The sequence below is a fragment of the Sander vitreus genome, chromosome 5, assembly GCF_031162955.1.
Source record: "Sander vitreus isolate 19-12246 chromosome 5, sanVit1, whole genome shotgun sequence".
In the NCBI taxonomy this organism is placed as follows: Eukaryota; Metazoa; Chordata; class Actinopteri; order Perciformes; family Percidae; genus Sander; species Sander vitreus.
Window position 1 is genome coordinate 31,423,045 of NC_135859.1, and position 26,841 is coordinate 31,449,885.

The 26,841-nt window shown below is 39.6% G+C and overlaps 1 protein-coding gene across 1 annotated transcript in view; it reads right to left on the bottom strand.

Annotated features, from left to right (window-relative positions):
• Window positions 1-45: 45 nt before the first annotated feature.
• mmp11a (matrix metallopeptidase 11a) overlaps window positions 46-26,841 on the bottom strand; it is a 43,182-nt gene continuing 16,386 nt past the window's right edge. Inside the window, exons 3-15 of the mRNA XM_078249875.1 lie at window positions 21,237-21,380; window positions 19,460-19,593; window positions 16,716-16,954; window positions 15,536-15,740; window positions 13,666-13,926; window positions 11,660-11,774; window positions 7,429-7,537; window positions 4,825-4,890; window positions 4,664-4,737; window positions 4,471-4,564; window positions 1,723-1,918; window positions 1,154-1,244; window positions 46-1,023 (exon numbers count right to left, since the gene is read on the bottom strand). Of these exons, the coding sequence (XP_078106001.1) occupies window positions 924-1,023; window positions 1,154-1,244; window positions 1,723-1,918; window positions 4,471-4,564; window positions 4,664-4,737; window positions 4,825-4,890; window positions 7,429-7,537; window positions 11,660-11,774; window positions 13,666-13,926; window positions 15,536-15,740; window positions 16,716-16,954; window positions 19,460-19,593; window positions 21,237-21,380 (1,828 nt within the window). The 3' untranslated portion in view covers window positions 46-923. The remainder of the gene's footprint in view (window positions 1,024-1,153; window positions 1,245-1,722; window positions 1,919-4,470; window positions 4,565-4,663; window positions 4,738-4,824; window positions 4,891-7,428; window positions 7,538-11,659; window positions 11,775-13,665; window positions 13,927-15,535; window positions 15,741-16,715; window positions 16,955-19,459; window positions 19,594-21,236; window positions 21,381-26,841) is intronic.

Genomic DNA, 26,841 nt, shown 5'->3' on the forward strand with positions numbered 1-26,841 from the left:
TGTCTTGTTATATTGTGCATCACAAAAAGTTATTGAATAAAGTATTTCTGCCATAACTAGGGAACGGCTTCTCTGATATTGTTTTATTAAATACGGGTGCCACTTGTTGCTAACTTGTGGTTGTGCAATTTTTGGCAAAAAACACAAAAAATAAGGCTTTTGCTGTACATTTACACTCAGTCGAAACACCACTCTGTTTCATTTATCAATGTTTGAAACAAATGAGTGGACTGTGTGTTCTCTCTGGCTGAGTCTCTGAAAACAGAATTGAAATCTTGACTAATATTTATCAAAGGTTCTGTGTTATGAGGGATGATGAAGTATTTGTTTTGTTGTTGGGGGTCCCACAGGGACTTGTTTGCGTGTTGTTGCGCTAAGCAATTTCCATTTTGTCCCTCAGTGTTTGACCCACAAAGGCAGCAGGTGAAAGTGCAGAGTGTGCAGATGGGGCTGATGGGATTTCAGGCCGTCGGCTGTTGTGTGAACCAGCAGCAGTGACACAACAGCATTGGCAAGCATGTTAGTCCTGCTCCTTTCAGTTCTTTCTAAGCCAGTTTACTCCTCTAGTTCTGTTGACACTAGAGCAGCCAAGCTGTGGTCAGAAATCAGTTTCCAGCTGTTTTTACTTCTTTTACACAGTTGGAGCTCTCTTAGGATGTTTGTATTTCTTTGTGCTTACAAAAAAGTGAATAGCTTTGTAAAAAGTAGCCAGGCGAATCAGTGTCTCTGGCTTATCGCCAGGTTTGTAATTTTGTCAAGAACATTGGGGCATAAACACAAATGTAGACCTAGCTCTTATAAAAGTGCTTGTAGTTCAGTCCTTATATGTCTGAACTGTCCTCTGCAAGAACTCGGGGATCCACATCTTCTGGCTGTCTTTCTGTGTCATCTGATTTATCCAAATTTTGGGGATTGGGGTTGTGTTAGTTGTTTGGCTCGTCGTCCTGCTGCAGATCTCCACCCTGCTGCTCTTCTTGGAGGGGGCGGTAGTCTGGATCCTGCGGCCGGTCAAACATGGCGCGCCTGTGAGGGGACAACGGGGGCAAAAAATCTCATAGCATGTCCTAAATTTCTTTATACTAATTCACTGTTTCTGAGAAAGTTGAAGTTCAATACGTCTCCTCTTTCTAAATGACAAGTAAGATCTTCTTACAGAAGATCTGGTGTCATCAGCAGCTTCCTTCCTCCCGGCTGGTTTGGAAACACGTCTTCTAGGAAGTAGTACATGTGGCCGACACTGATACCTGAGGAAAAACACATCAATGAGCCACTCTGTTGCACTCGGTGACATGTTCCTTTATTACCAGTATGCACGCACGTACGTTTATTTTGACATAATCCCACATACACAGTCCTGCTGCCCACTAGAGCACCAAATGTGGATTAATCCGCTGCTAGAAATAGTCCCCCTACAGTAGGAACCAATAGGCTTGGAGTTGAGAGCCACAGACACGGTAGGAAAGTCAGACTAACGCATTGTTTTATTGTTTATTTTTAGGGGGTTTGTTATTGATACGAAAAATATAGAATAATGCCCTGTTGTTGACCCTTTAAATGTACACTACCTTTTACATTTTTCTGAAACAATTACACTTTAAACTCACTGCTAAGGGTCTGTTAATATAATTTAGGCCTTCTGTAATTTGAAAATGTAGTAGTGTAGGTTGCAAGAACAAGGTCTGGTTACACCAGATGTTTGTTTTTGGTTAAATGTTTTTATACCTAAAAGGTCGACCACAATGGAGTTTCCGAGCAGCAGTGAGAAGCCCATGAGCACCCAAGGGAGGAACGGGGCCTGGAAATTCAGGAGGCCGAAGAAGTTCATGCGTACGAGCGGATGTCTTCTACTCCACACGTACACCAGCATGATGATGAAGGCCTGGCCCAGGAAGAAGACGTTGGCGAACAGACCAAACAGCTGCGCGCCTTCATGTTAAATACAACAAATCAGTTGGTTTTGTTTTCATTCCGACAGTAAAATTGACACTGGAGCACGTCTGTTTTAGATGGTGATTAGAGTTTCAGTTTCTCAAAGGAAACCCTTGCAGAAATAACCTCAATGTTTGAGTCCTGAGCTGCCGGAGTGGCACGATGCAATTCCTTAAAATGTGAGTATTTGTAAGAGTGAAGTCCTAAAACTAAAGGTTTCCTCCCTAATGTCAGCAGACATTTTGTCTGAGCTGGTGTTATTGTTAACTTAGTCTATATCCACAATGTTCCTCTTCCGGGATTGCTCCATTGCCGCCGGAAATACAGGCGAATGTCCCTAATTTCGGCCGGATGTCCGTCATCTTCCGTTTTCTTTGTGTTAAATTTTATTCCGGTCGATTCATGAGGACTATGGTTAACTGCTCCTCAGATCTCTGCAGGGTAAATCCAGACAGCTAGCTAGACTATCTGTCTAATCTGAGTTTTCTGTTGCATGACTAAAACAACTTTTGAACGTAAACATGTTCCACCAAAGCAAGTTCCTTCACGAGGCAACGTTGCTCCATAGGGCACTTAGCGCCACCCAAGACGATTGTGATTGGTTTAAAGAAATGCCAATAAACCAGAGCAGGTTTTTCTCCCATCCCGGAATGCTGTCTGGACTAACCAGACCTTCCTCGGCAGCGCTGTGGAGGAAGGTCTGACAAAGCGAGACTATTGTTTAATAAACGCTAAACACTTCACAAAAAAAGCCAACCTAAGCATGTTAGTGGCCTGATAGAACAACAGAATTAGACCTGCATTTAAAACTGCCCATGAAAAACCACACAGCCCCAGACAAACCATAAACCTGCACACTGACTGTTTCACAGCAGCCCAGAGGGACGTCTGTGGTGAACAGACCTAGGACTATACCATTAACCTGGAATGTGAACAAGAGCTTCTGGCTACAAAATGCAGAGCATCATCAAAAAGAGACAGGCTGCATGTACAGTAGCCTGGGTTTACATGCTTTTAGCCAGAAGGGACTAAAACAGAAAATGTTTTCACCTTAAAGGACAAATCCGGCACAAAATGAACCTAGGGGTTAATAACACATGTGTACCGAGTTGAGCGTTCTCTGGGATATGTTTTCATGCTAATCGAATGTGACCAGTTTTATCACAAACCGCTAATTAGCTTATAATGCTAGTCGTTGGGGCCACGGGTAAAGTAAAAAGAAATCGCTATTTCTATACCACTAAAAAGGCTCAAAATAGTCCCACACTTCCACGGTAGCATAATAAGAGAGCCTTGTTGAAATAGCGATTTATTTTTACTTTACCCGTGGCCCCAACGATTAGCGTTATAAGCTAATTAGCGGTTTGCACTAAAACTGGTCACATTCGATTAGCATGAAAACACATCCAAGGAGAACGGTCGACTCGGTACACATGTGTTATTAACCCCTAGGTTCATTTTGCGCCGGATTTGTCCTTTAAAGGTTCAGTTCACCCAAATTACGAGAAACCATTTTGTCAGTCAACTCTGGTATCTAACCCTGCAGATAGTTTTCTGTCACCACTATGGATGGGTACTAGAAAAATAAATGTCAGGGTAAAATTCATTGAAATGGTATGAGAGTAGAACGGAGTGGTATTTCTTTTAAAATAAAAACTCTCTAGCTTATTTCTTTCAGCAAATGAGACATCTTTTTGTCTTGGAGCATTGGTCGGACAGTCTGGTGAATAGTGATGGCCATGTTTTTTTGTTTTTTATTGTTTTTTACATTTACACAAGACTAGTTTATTAATGAGCACTGTTTCTATTAGATAAACCAATGAATAAGTAATTGATTCAACTGAAAATAAATGGTAGATGCATTGCAGCCCTAATCACAAAATAAATATCTTTACGTTACCTTGAGCAAATTGTGATCAACATTTCTCACTATTTTACAGACAAAGCGAAAAGTTGATTAATAGAGATAATAGTTGGCAGACAAATGGATAATGGAAATAATCTTTAGTTGCATCCTTATTTCCTGGAGAAATATTCTAATTAAAACTGTTTACAGAGTGTTTTATGGATTATTCAGAGTGACAGGGACTTTGTTTCTAAAAAAAGATGAGTTTAAATTGAACCCGTGAACAGTTCAGCAGCATTGCAGTTAGGGCTGGGCAATATATCGATTTTATATCGATATCGTGATATGTGAATAGATATCTTCTTAGATTTTGGATATTGTAATATCGTAATATGACATAAGTGTTGTCTTTTCCTGGTTTTATGAGCTGCATTACAGTAAAGGGATATCATTTTCTGCCTCTCATTATTTGCCTTTACCCACTTAGTCATTATATTCACATTACTGATGATTATTTATCACAAACCTCATTGTGTTAATATTTTGGGAAAGCAATAATTGTCAACCCTACAATATCTTTGCAATATCGATATCGAAGTATTTGGTCAACAATATCGTTGATTTTCTCCATATCGCCCAGCCCTAATTGCAGTAAAACTTTAGACTGTTCTTTTGCTGAACATCTGAAAGGATACAGTCATCGCGATTCCTCCAAACAAGAACATGAAAACAAAATCCGCTGTCCTTCCCCGGAAACAGCCTTCCTCCAGCATCCGACAGTATCGATAACTTCCTTTAGTTAAGGACTCTGCTGCAGGAATGAATTATTAGACTTTATAGTAGTGTTTTATAGATACACTGAGTTATTCATTTTGTGATAAAAGATACAGAAAGATGATGTTGAACACGAAACTGAAGCCAAGAGAACCAAAGAAGAGGAAGCTGGTTATCAGGCGCCATATCTGAGAGAAAGAGATACAAGAAACGGTTTAAATATGATAACGCACAATATGGCCATGTTTGGCAATGTAATAGCTCATAAATGTTACCTGGTATCTTCTGATGATGAGGTCTGGGTTAAAGTAGAGCTGGAAGGGGGTGATGACCTCAAGTTGCTAAAGTAAAATAACACAGCTTGAGATTAATCAGCAAGTTACAGTATGTATCAAGACATGCATGGATTGTGATTATTTTTTGGATATTTGATTTGTTGCATTGGTAACATTAAGTCCCCCCTTTTTAGCATATATAAGCACTTAATTAATTGACATTTCAAGTGTTTATTGATGTATTTGTCAACCACTATAACTCCTCCTGTGTGCACCCATAAGTGGAGGCTGTGCGAGCTCTTGAGATCTACGTGACATATTTATTAGTTGTGCATTATGTACACACTGTGTAGTGTATTCAGAGGGGATCCCTTATTAAATGTTACACCGCCGAACGGCATGCTGGGTACAGCTTGCTCTCCGTCGCTCACTACAGTGCATTCAGGAACAGATGAAGAAAAACGTTGTAGCAAACTCAAACATTTCTCAGAGATGTAACTTTCAGAATAAACACTTGTGTTAATAAACTGTTAATAAAAATGACGGGTATACTCTAGCGTTGCTAGGGGACACAACTATGTCATGGCAGGTGTAGCTCATGATCCGAGGAAGCAGCAATAACGGAGACCTGCTGAGGCCTGTACTACGAAGGTGGATCACTTGTGATCGGGTTTAATCGCCGTGGTAACTTATGCTGAACGCCTAACCTGGTCGGGAGCAGGTTAAATTGGAGATCAGAGATCAACCGGTGTAAAAGCACCGCCTACTGACCAATCAATACTCGATTGTTAACGGCGTCACCGTTCTTAGAAGACCAGGTGGAGCTCAGCGCGCAGAGAGAGAGAGAGGGAGAAAGTTAAAACATTTAGAGACTGACAACCCCGTTAGCATTCCCTGATGTGTATATTTATGAAATATATAGATTGTAATGGGAGGGAATTACATATCGGCTCGGCTTCTTGAGCCGTGTGTTGCCAATGCGCACATCAGTTTAGTACTTTGTTTTTATATATTTATCGGTTTCACGATGGCTTCCCACCGCCAGGCTGCAACTGAAATACCAGGCTAAAGCAACGACGTTTGCGGATTATGCACAAGTGTAGTTATGGTCAGATCTTGGTCCTGACTGATGGGAAGTGATATTAATAAGCGTTGTGATTTACGCATTTACAGCGTCGGCTATTTTTTCGCCAGCTTTCCTTCCTGTTTTAGGAAGCAGCGACTGTATTGCGTTTGCTTGCAAAACCATGTCTGTGTTCTTCATATTTATGTAGATTTATAATTTCCTCTTCTTATATAAAATATGCGGCTCTGGTAGATGTTTGCGATTGGTCGTGCTGTGCAAACACCGCCTCTTATGTGAACGCGCACGCCGCTGGATTGGGATCTCTGCTGACTGAATCAGTTGTTAACCAGCGTCGTGATACAGTTTATGCGGGACCGCGGGTGTTAGGTTAGGTGAAGCCGGGGAACTGAAAGAAATCCAGGACATGTTGATCTCGCTTCGTAGTACAGGCCTCTGTTCTGAATAGGCACGTTTTCAATGGCCACCGCACTAGTAGGAGTCCAATGATTTCAACTGCACTCAAGATTAATAATTCAATTAGATATTTAAAACTATATTCATATCTTACACTTCAACTAAAATTGTAAGTGCTTTTTTTGCAACTGAATCTCAATTAACCTTTAACTGACATGTAAACGGCTTTCATCGCTTTAACGTCATCTGAAATCTCAATTGCGTTCATCTTTTACTCTTAAACTTTAGTTTCAAATCGTACACTTCAACTGAAATTGCAAGTGCTTTCTTGGACACTTTACCTGACGCTTCAACTGCTTTCACCCATTACACATCAACCAACATTTCTACTGTCAATGCCTGCAAATCAACAGACACTGTTTTAAATGCACAGATTAAAGCTACAGCACATCAAAACTTTAACACAAATCTCAACTGCTGTTGTTTTTTACTCTGTAACTGACAGTTCAACTGCTTTCATCTCATACTCTTTAAATGAGTTCAACTGCACCCTGTGATTACATGTGAACTAATGGCTCAACTGTGTTCAACACTCTCTTCAACTGAAACAGCTCAATCATTAACCTTTAATTGACATCTATCAACTTCTTTACACTGACACCTCAATTCCTTTCAATGCTTACAGTTAAGTTTCAGCTTTATTGTCATTGTACAGTACCGGATTGCACAATAAAATGCTGCTTTTTCACTTTGTAAACCTATTATATGCACAAAAATGATATATAACACAAATAAGGAAAGGGGAAAAAGCCAAAAAGCATAATATGAGCGTTTTAAGCTTTTTCTCGTTGGAAGACATTTATTTTCTCAGCAAATGTGGAAACTGTTTGCTGGTTAGTCTTTTATCAGTTTGTTTCACATTTAGTTAGTTATGTAATTTAGCTCTTACTATAACAATAACATCTTGTAGATTAGTAGATTGTGAATTCCGACAGGGAAAAGTTAGAAATGAATAGTCCCCTACTATCTCTAAATAATTTGTTTCCTGTCTAATCAAAGCTTGGAGGTCAGAGTTTCAATGTTATGTTGTTGTTGTTGTTGTTGTTGTTGTTGTTGTTTCTTACCACAGCAGCAGTGGTGAGCACACAGGCGGTTGTGTAGGCTCGGGTCACCACGGGGATCTGCAAATACTCCTGAGTGAAGCTGTGAGCCATCACTGATGCTGCTGCCTCGCTGTCAGCAATGATTTACTCACTGAATGCACCGCACAGGCCCCGCCCCCCTCTCTGCCACCAGCCAATCAGATTCACTCATCAATTAACACCATCCACCCCACACACTGCAAACCTTTTACACATTATAGTCACTTTAAATGCAAATAAATTAGAATCCAGATGCAGAAATTTAGTTTTTAACTTGCTTTTTTTTTCTTCTAACATCTCCACATTTAATCCCAGTGTTGTGATATCTTCCTATTTTTTTTTTATCATATCAACTATATATTAGCCTATATATAAAATAAAATTTGTATTAAAAAATATTTTAAAAAGTTACATAACTGACAATATTTAGGACTGAAAGAAATAAATAAAAAATAAGATGACTTATTTAAACTAATATTGTGCATGAGAATTTATTTACAAAATGATTCATTTTCGAAAGACTTGACTTAAGGAATTTACAATTTAAAGCTAAAAGTGAATCTATATTTATGTATTTGTTAAATCACTGATTATTCAGTCTATGAAAGATTGAATTAAAGACGTAACGGCATCATGCTGTTACAGCAAAGATCGTAGTTTTTTTCTAACATTGTAAATTATTTTTAGCAAAATATTTTAATTACGGCTAATTGCTAAGTCTCATACACAATAAATGTGATGTTTCTAATTACGAAACAAATTTGGCATTTATTAATAATATTAAGAAAATGATTCAGATTTGACTGGAAAATAAACTTCTATGTCTTTCAACCAGTACACTAGTACAACTACAATACACTAGTTTTCTTTTAAACATACATATTTTTCTCATATTCAACACAAAGACTGAAGTAAGTAAGTTGGTCAAAAAGAAATGTATTTCCATATGCACAAGGGGTATTTTTAGTAAAAGCATCTAAAATTTTTAAATGAATAGAGTATGTCTAGTTTTAAATCTTTCGTAGTATATCAGCTTTAATCTCTCCAGACGCAGCAGTGTTTAGTAAAAAGGTTATGGTTTTATTAGAAAGAAAACAATATGCAGTTCATACATTTGAATGTACAGGGTAAAGGCTACATATGAGTAAACAATAATAAGAATCAAAGACATCAACAAAAAGCAACAAACTTTTACTAAGTTGTTTGTGTATAAATATTCTTTCACTGATTAACACTTGAGTTGTAGAAAAGGTTACAACAAAGTCTGAACGATGAAAACTGTAACGACTTGTCAGCGTCCCGCACTGAAAAACTAACATCTGCTGAACTCCACAGTCTGTGCTGAGCCTTCACGTTTCAAGTGCTGCAACCAGGAACACAGCGGTTCTCAACCAGGGGGACCTGACCCACAAAGAGGTCGGAACATGAGTTTATCAGGTCTGTGAGATCCTTTCACTATCCTGCAGTGGTGGAAGAAGTATGCAGATCCTTTACTTAAGTAAAAGGTCCAACAGTGTAAAAATAATCCATTACAAGTAAAAGCTCTGCATTCAAATTTTACTTTTAAAGTATAGAAATATTAAAATAAGTGTGCTGTTGATGTGCACTATTCTCCCACAATGCAATGCACCAAGGAAGCGGAGGAGGTGCTCACAGTTGGAAAACATTAAAGTAAATTGCAGTTGGGGGCGAAACAGCTCCAGAAAGATCTTGGAAAACAGAAAATAAGAATTAAATCTTAGGGCACCTGCCCCGTTTAGTTCGGCTGAATCGCTCTAGAGTTAGTTTTGCCCCTTGGTGCGGTTTGTTTGGGCAGGTGAGAACGCAGCAATCGCAATCGGGTGGCACCAAAAGCGGAAGGCTTTCAATCCAACTCTGGAGCGGTTCGTTTGTGGTGAGAACCTGATCCGACCTGGAACCGCACCAGCTATACATACTCCGCAAGTCTGAGCTAATGTCTCCTGTAGTCAGGTGTGTTTAGCAATCTGTGATGCGGCAGAGCAGCAAACTGTAGCAGCTTCAATGTTTCTCGTCACTCGCATCTCCGTGGTCAAACCAGCCGCCGCTAAAGTTGGAGACAGACGCCGGCAGAGCGTCTTGGTGACCAGAGAATACGTAGTAACGTCTCTCGCGAAACAATGTCTGATCATTTTAATGACATGAGCTGGTTTGACCACAGAGGAAACAAAGCAAACGAACTACAGGTGTGAAAACGCCCTTAATAAAACAAAGTCAACGTCCTGTTAGTATAAAATGGTAAAGTATAATAGGTATAATATTAACTGCAACAACAGTTAACTATTTGCAGCTTTGATTTTTAACAATGTATTTTATAAGCTTATCTTTTACATTTCTTTACAATAAAATGAATTATTATCTACAGCTATCAAATAAATGAAGTGGAGTAAAAGAAAAATGTCTGGCTCTAAGATCTAGTGGAGTAGAAGTATAAAGTCGTAGAAAATGGATATACTCGAGTATTGTAAAAGCACCTCAAAATCCTACTTTAGTAAATGTACTTAGTTACTTTCCACCACTGCCATCCAGCTGGTAATCTATGTAAGAACGTTTTGTGAAACACTGGCTTCGTCTAGTGATTCGGGGGGGGGGGTTGAGAACCGCTGATCCACGCAGCAGCTGCTGTCCCTGAATGTGTCACACTGACCAACCTGAATAGAGCACCATGTTATGTTATAGATAAGCAATGACTTCATCAAGCATGAGACACGAGAGAGACACAAAATATGAGGAAATATCTCACTTCTCCTGCTGAACTCTAGATGGCGCCCTGAAGCTTTTTTTTTTTTTAACCACCGCAGAGGCCCTGCGGACTGGTGAGTGATCAACAGCTTCATGTTAGAGGAGTGACATCAAAACATGACATACAGTGTGTCCTTTTGCTTCACAATATGAACACCTAATAAAAGGCCAGCACTGTCCACACAGTCTGTGAACAATCAGCCGCACAGATTTGTGTGTAGTTAGGTCAACGTCAAAATATAGCAACATATACGCTTGGCTGAGGTGGAAAAGTTGGTGTATCTATGAAAAACTAGTGTGATGAAGTGCAATGGAAACAGACTTCTTGAAGAACTTATAGCGTATATATGAAGCATGACTTAAACATCCACTGAAGAGCTAAAATCATCAGATCTGTGTGGAGCCTGTAAACTCCCTCACATTCATACATGAAATACACATAATTGTTATATTTCCATCATGTTTCCCCACATGGTTATCTATTGTTTCCTCTTCTCCTGCAAAGGTTTAATGGCAGCCGACTGGGGAATCGATGCGACTGTTTATCTCGAAGTACTCAACTCAGAATATTTGCATAACAGTAGTGGATGGATCGAGTGTTTGTTTACTCTTTTTTTTTTTTAGCCAATTCTTTGAAAATTCGGTGAAAATTGGCTTCACATTTCAATGTAAACTTGACTACACAGCATGCTAGTGAGTACTGCCTGAGAGACTCACTTCAGGACATTAAACACCAAATACTTTGAAAGCTGAGTCGTCATGCTCGGTCAAAGTTACAACTGTGTCTTAAAAGTGATGTGACTTTTGTTTATATGTTCTGGTTCATGGTCAGTGTGAGTGAGGCTGGCAGGAAAATCAACTGCATGTGTGATCACATCCTTAAACTTGTGTTTACCGGCCTCAATGTTGAAGGATTTCTAGGTGTAAAGTTACAGAATTAAAAATAAAGTTAACCCGCTGCAACAAATGTTCAAATCCACCTACTGCAGCTTTAAGTTTGATGTCACCCTTAAAACACTTGAGGATCAGAGAGTCCATCCATGATGAAAAAAAAAAAACAAGAGCTGAAATGGAAAACATCCTCTACAGTCTGTGTTGGTTCTGTCTGTGAACCAAAACAAGTGGGAAAATCTCAATTTTAGGCACCAAGACAGGAAGTGAGAACGATGCAGCATCACACGTCATTACTACAGGGGCCCAAATCTCAGCCTGATGGTGACAAATATTTGCAAAATAAATATGAGTATAGCTGCACAGGAGGTGCCAAGTCTGAGGAAACATAACTTGGTTTTCCTGAGAAGGTGTAATTCAATAAATGGAGTAAAGCATAAACAGATTTAAAGGAGATCGTCTCATCCCTCTTGAATCCCCAGGATGGACACACAAACGCCTCTGCTCCAAGAACTCTTCATAGTAAAAAAAAAAGCGTGATTCTCCACAGTTAAAGACTCACACATTTCTACAGCCGAAAAAATCCATGCCGACGTAGCGAGGGTAGCCCTCCAAAGAGTTCATGCCAACAGGATCAAATTTCCAGTACTGTCGTCCTTGGATAAAGTGAGCGTAGCCTGAAAGACAGAAAACACAATGTGAAATCTGTGTGTAAATACTTCTTGCAAAGTATTTTGTGTCTCAAAGAACGTACTGATATTCCAGAGTTTAGGAAATCTCAAAATGTCCGAAATGCACTTGTTTGTTGGTGTTTTGATTAGAAGCAGCCTGTGCAGACAGTGAACTTGTTACCTACTACGTGCTTGGTGCTACCCATGTCAGCTTTAAGGTTAAGTCATTATTTTAGTAATGTTTTAATGTTTGGTATATCTTTCAGTCATTTAAAGCCTTTTAATGCACCCAAAAGGACAACAAATCAGTGTTAGTCAGTGCGTGCTTTAATGCTGTTAGCGTTGATTCATTACAGAGGAAGTCGATTTCACGTTGTTTTAAGCAATGTATTTATGAATTTCAGGTTATAGCCACCAGCAGTACTTCCTACACTACAATGTAGTGTTTCCAACACACTCCACCAATCCAGTGGTTTGTTTGAGCTGACACACTGGAGATTATTCAGTTTTAGTAACTTTTTAGTAAAAAAATCATCAGCAGCTCAGTTCTGCAACTACATTAATTTTTCATGCACAAACGTTTCGAGCAGACACTAGCGTCTCCACATGTCTGTGCATGTATGGCCTACATCACAGAGTTGAACGTGGTAATTCATTATTATACATTTTAATACCAGTCAACTGGAGCAATACATTTCATTTCCGACTTTGGCACAGACTGCCAGAGAAGTACTAGGAGAGATTTGTTTTTTTATTTGACTCTGGTTTAATAAAGTTGTCCTAATTTGGAACAATTTAATGCTGAAAACTGCTGTTCATTAACTTTGGGAAGCATTCATTTGAGGGATTTAAAAAAGATATTGTTGGAATTGATTGAATTCATTCTTGTGATAGCTAGTTTGCTAATTCCTGACCGACTCTTTATAAATAAAATAATAAGGAATGTGTCTGTTGAAGGCAAACCAATGTGGGTTCAAACACTCGATGGTAGGATTGGAGGAATTCATTTAGAGCAAATTTTCATAAATGGCCGCAGCTTCGTCATGAACTGATCAGTCTTGGAGTATCAAAATCCCATTTGACTTAAGGTGCATCTCATACCCCTTATTTGATAGCTCCTCAACTCCTCGGTCCTCAGCTGAACCGGAAGTTGTTCTGTCCCTCCTCGGTGAAAGCCGTCTCAAAGCTCTTATTTCTGCCCCGAGGAGCGAGCATCGAGGAGGGATCATCGAGGAGCTATAAGCGAGGATACACAAGAGCAGTCTTCCCGGAAGCCGTGCAGCTGAAGGAGTTGCTAACTTCGCCCATACAGCTGATGAATTCATGTGACGCTTCAGAGGAAAGGACGTCTCATCCCGCTAAAAACACATTTGCTTGTTTCCTCTCTCCTCCGATGATTTCCTCGTGTCTCTCCCGTGCCTCCTTGGTGGGAGGGACTAAGACATGAGGAAGGGAGCAAGTGGAGGAGTCGGGGATACAATTTAAAGGCTCTGACACACCAACCCAACGGCCCACCGGCATTCTAAACTCTGGTGGATTTCTGAGGACTATGGTTAACTGCTCCTCAGATCTCTGCAGGGTAAATCCAGACAGCTAGCTGGACTATCTGTCCAATCTGAGTTTTCTGTTGCACGACTAAAACAACTTTTGAACGTACACATGTTCCACCAAAACAAGTTTCTTCCTGAGGCTATTTTGCAGAGGTGCCGTTGCTCAGTCATCCCAAGACGATTGTGATTGGTTTAAAGAAATGCCAATAAACCAGAGGACGTCTATCTCCCATCCCAGAATGCTGTGTGGACTAGCCAGAATGGCAATGCAAGACTATAACTTTCTAAATCACAAATAGGAACTCTTAACTCTGTTCACTTGCTATGTTTTTCTCTTTGGACCATACCGTAGACGTCCCTGAAAGTGGCGTCCACGTCGTCGGGGATGCCGCTCCAGTCCTGCATGCTGCGCGGGTAAACGGACTCGACCCGGTTCTCGCGGGCGCTGAACCTCCAGTAGCTGCCTGACTTGAAGAAGTAGGTGTTGTAGTTGGAGTCGTCACCCCAGCGCAGTGCCGCCTGGATCCCAGACACCGACAGACCCAAACTCCTGATGGACTCCGGCCCTCTGATTTGCATCTCAGCATCGAACACCCAGTAGTTCTCACCTGCCCAGAGAGAGAGAGAGAGAGAGAGAGAGAGAGAGAGAGAGAGAGAGAGAGATGGTGAACAATGGACGACATTCAACTCTTGTTGGTAAGTTTCTGTTTGTTGTGTCGCTTAAAGCTATAGTGCGTAGTTTCTGTCGCCCCCATGAGGAATTCTAAGTAATGACAACAAAACTGTCGCATGCACACTTCCTCACGGAAGGCACTGCGTGTCCACATGACACAAGCCTTCCGTGAGCCCCACCCCCCCCACATACACACGTAGTTGCTAGTAGCCAAGGAGGACACGGAGGATTAAAAAAAAAAACATGATGGAGAAGAGGTAATTATCTTCACTCGAGTTTCTACGCGGGAAAGTCACCGGACGCCACAATCTTCTGAACATAGTCGTACTTAGAAATACAGAGAGTTGAGAGTTGTATGGAGCTCATAGTCTTAATGAGCTTTGTAGCAACTCATTTGGCAATGGCTTGAATGTAACGGACGTTCATTAATATCAAAAAGTTAAGCACTAATTAAGCTTTAATCAGAAATTAGTTTCCAAAAATTGGTATACTGTCTTGTCTGTAGCTCTATTTTCCTCCAGGAAAATGTTATGCCAAGGTGGTAGAACACTAGTCTGGTTACAGATGTTGGCAGATCTGTGCAGCTTCAGAGATCTTGTGTTCTGTTCCTTGACAGCTGTTTCCCCAAACTTTGAATGCAGGATTAAGAATGGGAGGGGGGGATGTCATCTTCCTACATTGCTTCCTAGCTACATCCATGTAAATAGCGCCAGATAAATAGTTCCAAAAATGGAGACAAGTGCAGATGGGATCAATGCAGTTAGAAGTTCTTGTAAGTGAATTTAGATATATGAAAACGTCCACAATCTTATACATTATTCATAACAAACAAGATTTAGCTGGTTTTGCTACTAAAACAAAATCAGGGAGTGAATCTTTAAATGGAAACTTAGATGTATCAGTGATAAAATGATCTGTTCCATGTCAAAACAGCGCAGGCATAACTTGTGTTTGAACAAACAGAGCTCTTTGGTTCCCAATACAGTTTTCATCCCATTTCTTTTTTCGCTCATGTCTTTTTTCAGACTGATCAGTTGGAGCAGCAGTGATGCTCAGTGGAGACAACCAAAACCCAACCAAAAGTCAGAGGTTGAAGCCCGACAGCATCTGTGTTCCCTGTTGTTTTTGAGCAAGGTAAGAGCATTAGGTAAAGTTGGCTCATAATAATAATAATAATAATAATAATAATAATAATAATAATAATAATGTTTATCACATCAAGACAATGTACCTGGTGAGGTAGAAATATAGTTAACTGTCCTCAAATAATTATAAAATAAACCTTTTGGCCTTCACAGTGAGGATGGTAATATGCAACCCACATCTGGTTGAAACAAATTCTATTGCACATACTACTGCACCCTAACCACATCTAAATGAAATACTCACAGAAAGAGTTAATTGCAATAATTTCACAGCTCTGTGTTAATTAACATTTTACACCAGTTTAAACTTGCCTAAGAGTGCATGATACTTAATGATCCTACGCTGACATGAAACCATAAACCCCATAACAGCCGAGCTCAAGCGTCCTTGCTGCCCACCTTGAAAGAACCAAATATTCCCAGACTTGTCTTCAAAGGCGGCGTCAATGTTGTCGGGAATCCCCCTCCAGTGACGGGAGGCCAGCGCTGGGTAACCACTCTGCAGATGCCCGTCCCTGATCCGCCAAACGTAGCCCGACTTAAAGAAGAACAGCTCCCCTCGGATTATAGACACAGCATCAAAGTCCGTCTGACAGGCGTCGGGCTGGAAATGAAACGGATCACGTAAGCGTAAAGTTTCTCACAAGAGGAATTTTTATTGCAGTGGGATGCAGTGTGTTAAGGAGCCGTTATATTGTCTCAAAAGGATCCCAAAATAAAGTAGAGGTCCAGTGTAAATCCTCTCAGTTACAAGTTTTACAAGAGAAAATTATCTGTGGTGGAACCTTATCCATGAGACTTTTGTCTTTGACCCTCATTTATCATCCGTGGTTCAAAAATACATTCTTGTATGATGTGGTGTAAAGATATTCACTCTATTTAAGTGGCGTTATAACCACAGAAACCACTAACTTTTATGGGAGAATGCTGGTTGCAATTCATATTTTTCTTCTTTTACTTTTTCGTCAACAAATCCCATAAAATTAAAAACAAGTGTTACTTCTTCCTCTGTGTCATAGAGCTCCATTGTTCAAAACACATCAATGAGCCACACTGTTGCACCGTGTGACATGTTCCTTCATTACCATGAACAAACACACACTGCAGTTTATTTTGACTCAATCCAAAGAACACCATACACCGCCCAGCTGCCAGAAATACTGACTAGAGCACCAAATCTGCTGAAAATAGTTCCCCAAAACTCACATTTGCTCCTGTTGGAGTAAGGTTCGATAAAAACTACAGTGACCAGCTGTTTTAGGAAATCACAGAGACTAAAAAGAAGAAAAAAAACCCTATCTATTTGTGAGGTATTTTAAAGATGTACGTCTTCAGTAGGAATCAATGGGCTTGGAGCTGAAAGCCACAGACAGGAAGTCAGAAAATACTGAAAACAGACTAACACATCGTTGGTCTTTTCATGGGATTTGTTGATAACAAGAACAAGACAAAGTTTCTACAGACCTACTAATGCACTCTGTGCCTGTTTGCCTCTGACATTACCAGTTATTTTAGGCAGTTTTTTTTTAGCGTGTCACTCCATGATTGGTTCTTTAAATGTTGCATCAGCTCCACTCACATTCGGAAGGATCTCATTGGTCTCTGGGTTTGATGGTGGCGGAGGCGGGGGTGGCGGTGAGGGCAGGACTTGTGGATGAGCTCCGTACAGGTACTGGATGCCTCGCTTGTCATCCACGCTCAGCCTCAGTGGGTAGGAGAAGGAGTAGTATGCCGACATGATGGCTCCTGGCTCGCTGGAGTGCTGCAGGCCCAGGACGTGCCCAAACTCATGGGCAGCAACCTGGAGAAGGTCTGTGCCTGCAGGGGCGGGTAGAGAAGACTCAGAGGGTGCAAAACCACACCTGGTTCAAATGGGGTCTGAAAATAGTTTCTTTTGACCTGCTTCAAGTGGTAGACAGCGGTATTTTGTTACCTGAGACAATAAAGTGATACAGTCATCAAAAAGTACCTCGCTGCTTCTTCTCCCTGCTGACTCATGTCCCCGATCCAGTGGTGAAATGTAACTAAGTACATTTACTCAAGTACTGTACTCAAGTACAAATTTTTCATGCTACTTTCTTCTTCTACTTGGCTACATTTCAGAGAGAAATATTGCATTTTTTACTCCACTACAGTAATCTGACAGCTTTAGTTACTTTACAAACTGTATAAGTTACTATTACAAATATTGTTTTTATAAAATATAAGGTTGTATTATAAATTAAACTACCCAACAATATACAGGCCTACAAGTACAGCTGTAATGATTAGACGATTAAACCCTTAGTTGATTGACACAACTGTTTGGATTGTTTCCAGTTTCTAAAATGTGAGGATTTTTCTGCATTCAGTACTTTTGCTTTTAATACTTAAAGTAATTTTCCTGATGATACTTACATACTTTTACTTAAGGAACAGTTTCACTGCAGGACTTTTACTTGTAACAGAGTATTTTTACAGTGTGGTTTTAGTACTTTTACTTAAAGGTGCAGTAGGTAAGACTTGTAATTAGGGCTGTCAAACGATTACATTTTCTAAATCGCGATTAATCGTTGAATTTCTATAGTTAATCGCGATTAATCGCATGTTTTATCACATGATTAAAATTCTATTATTTTGCATTTCAGAACTGTTTTTAAGTACATATTAACAATGGAAAGCCACTTTTTATTTTGAATCTAGAGTCAATATTAGGGTTGGGTATTGTTTGGTTTGGATACCGGTGCTAAAGCGGTACTTTTAAAATGGTACCGGTGCCTTAACGGTGCCTGAACCGATACTTTTTAAGAAAGTAAAAAAAAAGAAGGGTACTAAACAGTTGGTGACATTAAAGAACGGCTTGTTTATTGCTAAGGCCATATCGTCAAAATTAAATGTTTAATAATAATGTAATCACTATAACAATAACTTATTTCACTAGTAAATAGCTGTTGAATGACAAAAACATCCACCAGATGGGAAAAGGGCATTTAACAACAACTTTGAATGCACCACGAGGATGTAAATTACCAGTTTCATTGAACGCACCGTCTGTGTTTTTCTGACAACAGCAGCTGCAGATTGTTACATCCTGGTGTTGAATCCTCTACAGTGAAATACAGACAAGAAAACTGCAGACATATCAGTGGCACCAGAATGAGGCACCGAAATCTGCGTTGCTATTCCTGCAGCAGCAGGATGTGTTACGAGGAAGTACGGCAAAATAGTAGCCTGTTAGGCACGATGCAAAGCCGAGTGAAGTGAAAATAAATTAATAAATGGTGGCATGCGATTAATACGGTTAAAAAAAATTAACGCATTATGCTCGGCCCTTAATCGCATCGCGATTAACGCGTTAATGCTGACAGCCCTACTTATAAAACTAACTTTCTGTCATATTTGCTGAAACTGACCCTATGGTCCAGTAGAACTACATGAAGCAGGTCATTAAAAAAAATCCGGCTCCTCTGGCAGCTTCCTCTACAGCCTGTAGTGCGATTTGCAAAAATCCACAGCTCGCTGTTCAGATGCACCAATCAGGGCCGGGGGGGGTGTCTAACTGCATGTCAATCACTGCTTAGGCACACACATTCATTCTCACTTGTGGGGGGAGGGGCTTAGGAGACCGATTTGGGCTTTAGCAGAAAGGAGGGAGGACCTGAGAAGTTGTCAATGTTCAAATATTTTGGTTAAGTCCTGGATCTTCACAATCCTACCTATAGCACCTTTAAGTAAAGGATGTTTCCCTGTCTATGTCCTGATAAAGTCTCTTGATACAGATGTATTTGACTTCTTTGTTGTCCTTGTCTTTAACTCTATGTCTATTTCTTACACTGAGAGAAACTTAAAACCAGAGTCAAATTGCTTGTATTGACATGCTTGGGCAATACATTTGAATCTGTATTTTCAAGTATTGCCTTTTGAGATCTGTTCTGTTATTGTATTCTATTTATTTCTTACGTTCTACTAAATCGTGCAAAACAGTTTGAAGCCCTCTCCTCTGGCAGGAGGCTGTGGTCCCTCTGCAGTAAGCCTCATCAACAAGGCCCCGGAACCCCACTGACACTGACTGTGTGTGTGTGTGTGTGTGTGTGTATATAAATATATATATATATTTATTTTTTTTCTTCTTCTATATTTATGTTTATTTTATATTAATGTTTAATATGTATGTTTGTTTATGTATGCACCTTTCACCAAGGCAAATTCCACTAAGTGTACTTGTTATGGCAATAAACCCTTTTTTTGATTCTGATTCTTAAAGCAATAAAAAGTCATATAGTCAAAAAGAAAAATGTCTGAACTAAAAATCTGTTTTCTCTTTCTCTCAGGCAAAACACTAACCCATGTGGTTTCCGAGGGTCCATGACTCGTCGTAGTCAAAGTGAACGTCGCCCTGACGGTGTGTTTTTGGGAAGAAGGCGTGAGCGAGAATCCCGCCCGGGCCGTCAAAGGGAAGGTTGTCTCCGTGCCAGTACCTGCAGGTCCGTAAATCAAACACTCTCTGATGCACTCTGAAGTCTTAAAGCGTGATGAACTTTGTAAATCAAACTGTTTTTCCATCAGCTTTACAGATGATAAAACAATGTCAACAAACAAGTATTGAACAGTCTCACTGAGAATCATTATTTACCAGATCCCAAGTTGACATATTGAAATTGCTCTTTTTGTCCGACCAACAATCCAAAAACCCCCAACAAATATTAACATTTTGAAGGATGGAAGCAGAGAATATTTGTCATTTGTGATTTTTAAATCAAACGATTTTATTAATTTGACTAATTTTAAATGTGTCACCCCTTCAATAAAGCTTGAAAAAACAACAAAATTCAGTAAAAGTTTATCAGCAGAGTCAAAAGTATAACTCAATACATAAATAAAAATACAGTTCATTAAATAACTAAGGAGTGTAAAAAGACATCTTAACACTTCCTTCATGCATTTTCCTTTAACCTCCAATCAGTTGGCAAAAATAAAGGAAACTTTATCATTCTTCCTTAACCATAATATAGTTTATAAAATGAATTAAAACTTTCTTAATTACACTTTGATATTTGTCTTTGACTAGCTCATTTTATTGTCCCCTTTTTGGGTCTTTGCATACATTTACACAGCATTTTTCATGTTACCATAATATTGTTATTTTTATTATTATTATAATTATTAATATTATTATAATTATTATAAATTATTATTATTATTATTATGTGATAATGAGATATGCATGTGGGGGGTGTGCTGTTAGTCAGAGTAAATTGTCAAAGTTCACAACAGTAATGAGATGTATAAATACATATTTCTGTCAAAATTAGACTATTTTCGTAGCATATTCGTGCAGCAGGTCAAACAAAGACTGGTGTGACATGACGAACAATAAAGCTTGAATCATGATTCAAAAGGGGAAAAAACAAGAAATGGATGCAGGAAGAAACAAAACAAACTACGTAAAAGAAAATGAAGTCATTTTAAAGATGACACAGATAGTTCCCCATAAAACTGGTTTTGTGTCTCTGAAGTTTATCTGTCTGTCCTTTCTCGCTCCTCTATCTCTTGTTTTTATCTTTTTGTCTCTCTGAAGTTCTTTGTAACAAAGATCTTGGTCACAATCGGATTTAAACTGCTCTGATTCTGCCGGAACTACATTCAGAAATCGATCAAATGTTTGACTCGGCCGATGAACGGATATATACTAAAAACACGAGTTCTTAAAGACCTAAGTGGTACAACCTCATAACTGGTGTCCTACATACACACTTTTTATTTAGCGCCACCAGCATGTTGACATTTTTGTCAAGAGTGATCCCTATAGCATTTGCTCTGCTGAACTTGGTAAACATTATACCTGCTTTCAAAAACCATTCAAAAGTATTGGACAACTTTAAACTTTGACCTGATGATGGCGCAAGATGAAATGTCAGAGGATCTCCAAAGTTAGGAGAACATGAATGTGTGAACAAAATTTCACGGCAATGCATCCAATATATGTTATTAATTCTATAAACAAAGTAATTCCCTTTGCAATAATGTGCTTTTGTTAATCTACACATATAACACATGTTCCTTTCTCCTTTTTTATTTTTGTCTTAAACAAGGTTTTTTTTCTACGTCTCAGTCCTCCCACCTTGTGAAGTCGATGTGGATGTCAGCTTTCCCACTGTGGATCTCAGTGAAGGTGAGCGGGGTGACGTCGCTCCAGATTTTCAACGCTTCCCGAAAGGCACGTCGAACCTTTTCCTCACTTATCTGCCAGGGAAACCGGACGATCCTGCGGGAGATTAATGCAGGTGTCAAACACAAACACACACACACAAACACACAAAGGATGTACATTATAGTAGCAGAGAGGGACCACCAGCCTTGCATGCCTCCCTCTAATCTAATATCTGCAGTCGTCTCATCAGCGCAGAGGTGTGCTGTTTCTGATGCCCTTAGGCTCGCTAACAAAACACAGCATTACTGTCTCCCTTTTTTTCCTTTTAGATAAAACCACCCAGTGTGATAAACTGAGAAAAAGAATAGAAACCTCCTTATCTTACCATCAGGACTCAAACACTTCATTAATTATAGGCTACACAGTATTCAAGGGTGTCCTGATGACCTGAATATCAGCTAGTCTGACTTCCTCTGTGTACATATTTACGTTTGATTGGTGTGAAGGTATAAAGTTTAAGGTAGGATTTAAACAGAGCTCCTACTGCCAGCAGCCTTTCCTCCTGGTTTAACAACAGCTTTCGAAATCTTAATGTCACCAAGACCGAGGAGCTGTGTGTAGGAGGCAAAAGGAGAGAAGGCAGCGCAGATCCTACCTACAAGCCATTCAGTATGAAGGGCCAGGAAGTAGAACAGATCACGCACTTATCTGAAAACAGTACTAGAACATAAACTCACTTCCCATGACAATGTCCAGCTACAAGAAAAGCAAAACAGTGCCTCGCTCTTCATAGGAAACTGAGGAGCTTTAACCCCAGCCAGCTCATCCTGTCCATGGTCTGCATATCATTAGTCTATATCCACGACGTTCCACTTCTGGGATTGCTCCGGTGCCGGCAGAAATTCCACCGGATATCCTTCTTTTCGGCAGGATGTTCGTTTCCGCTTCCTTTGTGTTGGAATTTTAAACTCCCATCATTGAGGACTATGGTTAACTGCTCCTCAGATCTCTGCAGGGTAAATCCAGACAGCTAGCTAGACTATCTGTCCAATCTGAGTTTTCTGTTGCACGACTAAAACAACCTTTGAACGTACACGTTCCACCAAAACAAGTTCCTTCCTATTTTGCAGCGGCACCAGGGCTCCCTCCGTCGCCTAGCGCCGCCCAAGACAGCTCTTTGACATTGCCTTTTTTTAATTCATTGTACATAATATTCCTGTATTCTATCTGTTTTTAATTTTGTATTAATTATTTTTAATTCTGTATTAATTGTTTTTAATTCTGTATTCATTTCTAACTGTTTTAATGTTTTATGTAAAGCACTTTGAATTGCACTGTGTTTAAATAGGCCCCTTGGAACTCGGCAGCCCCTCTTTTTAACCAACCACAGACATTATTGCTGCACAATAAATTGTGTTTTTATAAATTGTTTTTTATAAAACGTTTTTTTTTATCGTCTTAATTTATCTTAACCCTTTCCCCTAAGTGCCTTCCCATCTCTACTACTTCCTTATTTTGTTTGTATGCCCCATGGCATTTCGGGGAATACTGCAATGATTGATGTGTTGAGCATAAATGTCTCCTTGCAAGAATTTTTACTGTCCGTCATCAGATCTTGTCTTTTATTATGCAAGGAGGGTCAAGAGGGACAGGAAGGAGCAGGGTTTATAGCAAATGTGTTCTTAATTTAGAGAAATACTAAATACCACTGGTGTGCATTTCAACCGCTGTCTCTTTTGTTTCCATAAAGTATTGTAGGAGGATTTTTTGTAAAAAAAAATGTCATGGTTAATTTAAATCCATGTGTAAAGAAGCGGTACCTCGGTTTAAAAAAAGTGACTTGCTGGGCGCCCGGGTAGCTCACCTGGTAGAGCAGGCTATCGATATATATAAAGGCTAGATGTCTTACGGCGGAGTCTCTAACGTCATCACCGGCGGCCATCTTGTCACAGGCAAGCTTTCTTGTGGGCTCTGTGGTAGCTGATGTAAGGTGAGTGATCTGCACGAACACAAATACTCTTATATCTTGACGGATTTACAAACAGTTTGGTTTCTTACAAATGTTAATAATGTGGCTATAATTCTGGATGCTTGAACATGTTGAAATTGCAGCTTTTCTTTTTGAAAAACGACTTAATGGTGCAGCATAGTTGTGTATCACGACTACTTGCGCAAGTTATCAAGGCTGAGACCACAATCGAGCTGTTCAATTATATAGGTTTTACTGACACCAATAAAGATTTTCTGACAACTAATCTTTTGTCTAAATTACAATCTTTGTGGATGTGGTTGTAGTTATTAGCCTAGCTGGCTAATAACAAGAAGCTTTGAGTGAGACCTAGTAGCAGCTAAACTGTAACGTTAGCTTACATCAGTGGGAGGGGCAGAATTGCTCTTTCTTTTCAATATAACTTAAGTTGCACATGATTTCCAATCGGTTTGGTTTGTTAAAAACATCTTACATTATGATACAGGAAATTGCTGTCTTTATAAAAGAAGATGCCAGACTTTTGTGCAGCCTACGGATGCTCCAATCGCCGGAGTCTCAAAACGAGAGCCCGTGGGATCACCTTTCACCTGTAAGATATGACAATATTATGATATTTGGGATAATCGTTAGTTACTTAGTGGATGTACAATACAGGTCCTGTTACACAGGAACAGCGGGGCTATGACATAATAGTATTACAAGATTGTTGTTGACCCAAGGCTTTTTAGAAGTTTGTTTACACAATCGCTGAATGTTTCTTTTGGACACCTTTTTATAACTAGTTTAGTGTGGTTGTCTTATTCTAAAGTACATACATGCATACATGATGCATACATGCACACATACAATTACCCCAAACATATGATAATTTAGGTGTGTATTTTTGTCCTTACCGTTAATGTTGAAAGAAGGAAAAAAAGGGTTGGAAATGTTGACAATAATTTATGTATCTGGGTACATTTCTCACATTTTTAAGGTTTCCCAAAACAGGAAAGATGAGGAGGCAGTGGGAGCACCTAAGAAGGACGGTTTTGTTGCCTCTGACAGGGCCTGCTCTGCAGTGAGCACTTCAAGGTGAGGACTGACAGAAACGGGCAGGATGTCGGCTTAAAGATAGTGTTGTGCCAGCAACCATTTTCCAATTCAACTCATTTTTTAAAGAATTATGTGTATCATTGACCAACAATAATTCAAGGTGTATAAGTTGATATATCAATATGTGATTAAATGTTTTTGTTACTGCAAGTTATATAATGTGTTGTTGTGGCATTTTAGACACTCAAACATCTTTACTGATGTTTATTTTAGCTGGTAGCAACAAGAAGCACAAACAGTGCTGGTTGTAAGTGGGAGGTCCTGGAGCGCAGGGGTGGATCCCGGTGACTCAAAGAGTTTGGAGTAACGGATCAAAAGAAAAAATGACACTGCCTACGTAGCTTCTCTGACAGGGCAATGTTTATTTTATTTCAGAACATGCACTGCGTAGATGCAAATGTAAAAATAAATAAAAATACACTGCAGCAATCGTTGTCTAAGCAGCAATTATCCATGGTTCTTAATTAACCAAAGCCACGTGGTCTCCACATTCTTGATCGACAATGCGGTTTTGCTTGTTTGGATCAGCAGCCAGCGTTAATTTGAAAAGTTAAGCAAACTTTGTTGTCTTATTGACATTTTTCCAGTGAGTGAAACGAGGCTAACAGCAATATCAAAAAAATAAAGACTAACAAGACAGATAACAATATTGAACACTACACAAACAGTAATATATTTTTTTCATTTAGGTGATTCATTTTTCATGGTGACACAGGAGGTGCCGGATCCAATAAAAAGGGTTCCGGATCCAACGTCGGAGGTGCTGGAACATGTTCTGGCGTGTTCTGGCTCAAATTAAGCCCTGAGCACAACCATCTCTAGAAGAGCGGAAGACAACCTGCCAATGGACTGGATGCACCTCAACCTGATGTTGTGAGTATTTGCATGTGGAATGTCAAACAAATGAGAGCATCATATGGCTTGTTATATTAAATCCTTTATCTTGGTGGTACCCAGAAAGGTCTATGATGGTGTTAGTAGTCTAAGAACCCAATATTATTTGAGGTGGTACTCTGTGTAAAAAGTTTGAGAACTACTGGCTATCTCACTTGCTCTGTCACTCATACACTTGAATGAATAAACATGTGTAAACATTGAAACTACACCCAGGGGTAGGCAACCTTTTGAATCAAAAGAGCCAACCCAGAGTTGGGACCAGCAAGCAGTCTGTTTAAAATCCTCCTCACCTATAAAGCTCTTCATGGTCAGGCCCCTTCATATCTTAAAGAGCTCATAGTACCCTATTTCCTTTTTTTTTAGAACACTACGTTCTCTGAATGCAGGGCTACTTGTGGTTCCTATAGTCTCTAAAAGTAGAACAGGAGCCAGAGCCTTCAGTTACCAAGCTCCTCTCCTGTGGAACCAGCTTCCAGTTGTGGTTCGGGAGGCAGACACCCTCTCCACATTTGAGAGTAGGCTTAAGACGTTCCTCTTTAATAAAGCTTATAGTTAGGGCTGCATCAGATGAGTTCTGAACCATCCCTTAGTTATGCTGCTATAGGCCTAGACTATCGGGGGATTTCCCATGGTGCACTGAGCTCCTCTCTTCCTCTCTCTCTCTTTTTGCACTCATTCATGTCCCATTAATGCATGTTACTAACTTAACTTCTTCCCCGGAGTTCTTGTGCTTTCTCGTCTCGCAGGTTCTCATGGATCCTAGTGGAGCCTTCTGCCATGGTCCTGCTTGACTGCCATTGCCAATACTGTTGTTGCTGTGCACCTGTCTGTCTGTCTGTTTCTCTCTCTGTCTCTCTCTCTCTCTTTCTCTCTCTCTCTCACCCCAACTGGTCGAGTCAGACGACCACCCACCTAGAGCCGAAGGGTCTGCCCTAGGTTTCTGCCTCTTAACAGGCAGTTTTTCCTTGCCCTTGTCTCCAAGGTCTTGCTCATGGTGGTACTGTTGAGTCTGTAAATAATATTATAAGGAGTTCGGTCTAGACCTGCTCTATTTGAAAAGTGTCCTGAGATAACTTTTGTTATGAACTGGCACTATACAAATAAAATTGAATTGAATTGAATTTTTTATCTCTATCCTCCATGTGTATACCTCCACAGTAGTGTAGTTCTCTCCACAGGGTGGGGATTTCAACATGCAGCATTTCTTTATTTATATTTGTAAAAGGAAATCTTGTACCTATTTTTTATTGCAAATAAATGTCACTTTTATACTTTTTAACTTGTTTAAAATAAACATGTAATAATTCAAATTATTTTATTATATTAGTAATATTCATATTATAAAAGTATATATATATATATATACATATCTCATTCTGTACACTGAGTTTTAGTAGCCTATATATTGATTTAACATAAATACCTTGTGCGTGTGTATATTCATTGCACCTATCTGTTCTGTTTGATGTTATTTTCATATGGAAGTCCATGGTTATAATTATTCATAAGTATGCAGTGTCATAACTACATCTCTGATGTTTATAACAAACCAAACCGTTTGAAAATCGGTATAAAATTGAGCAAGTTATGGTT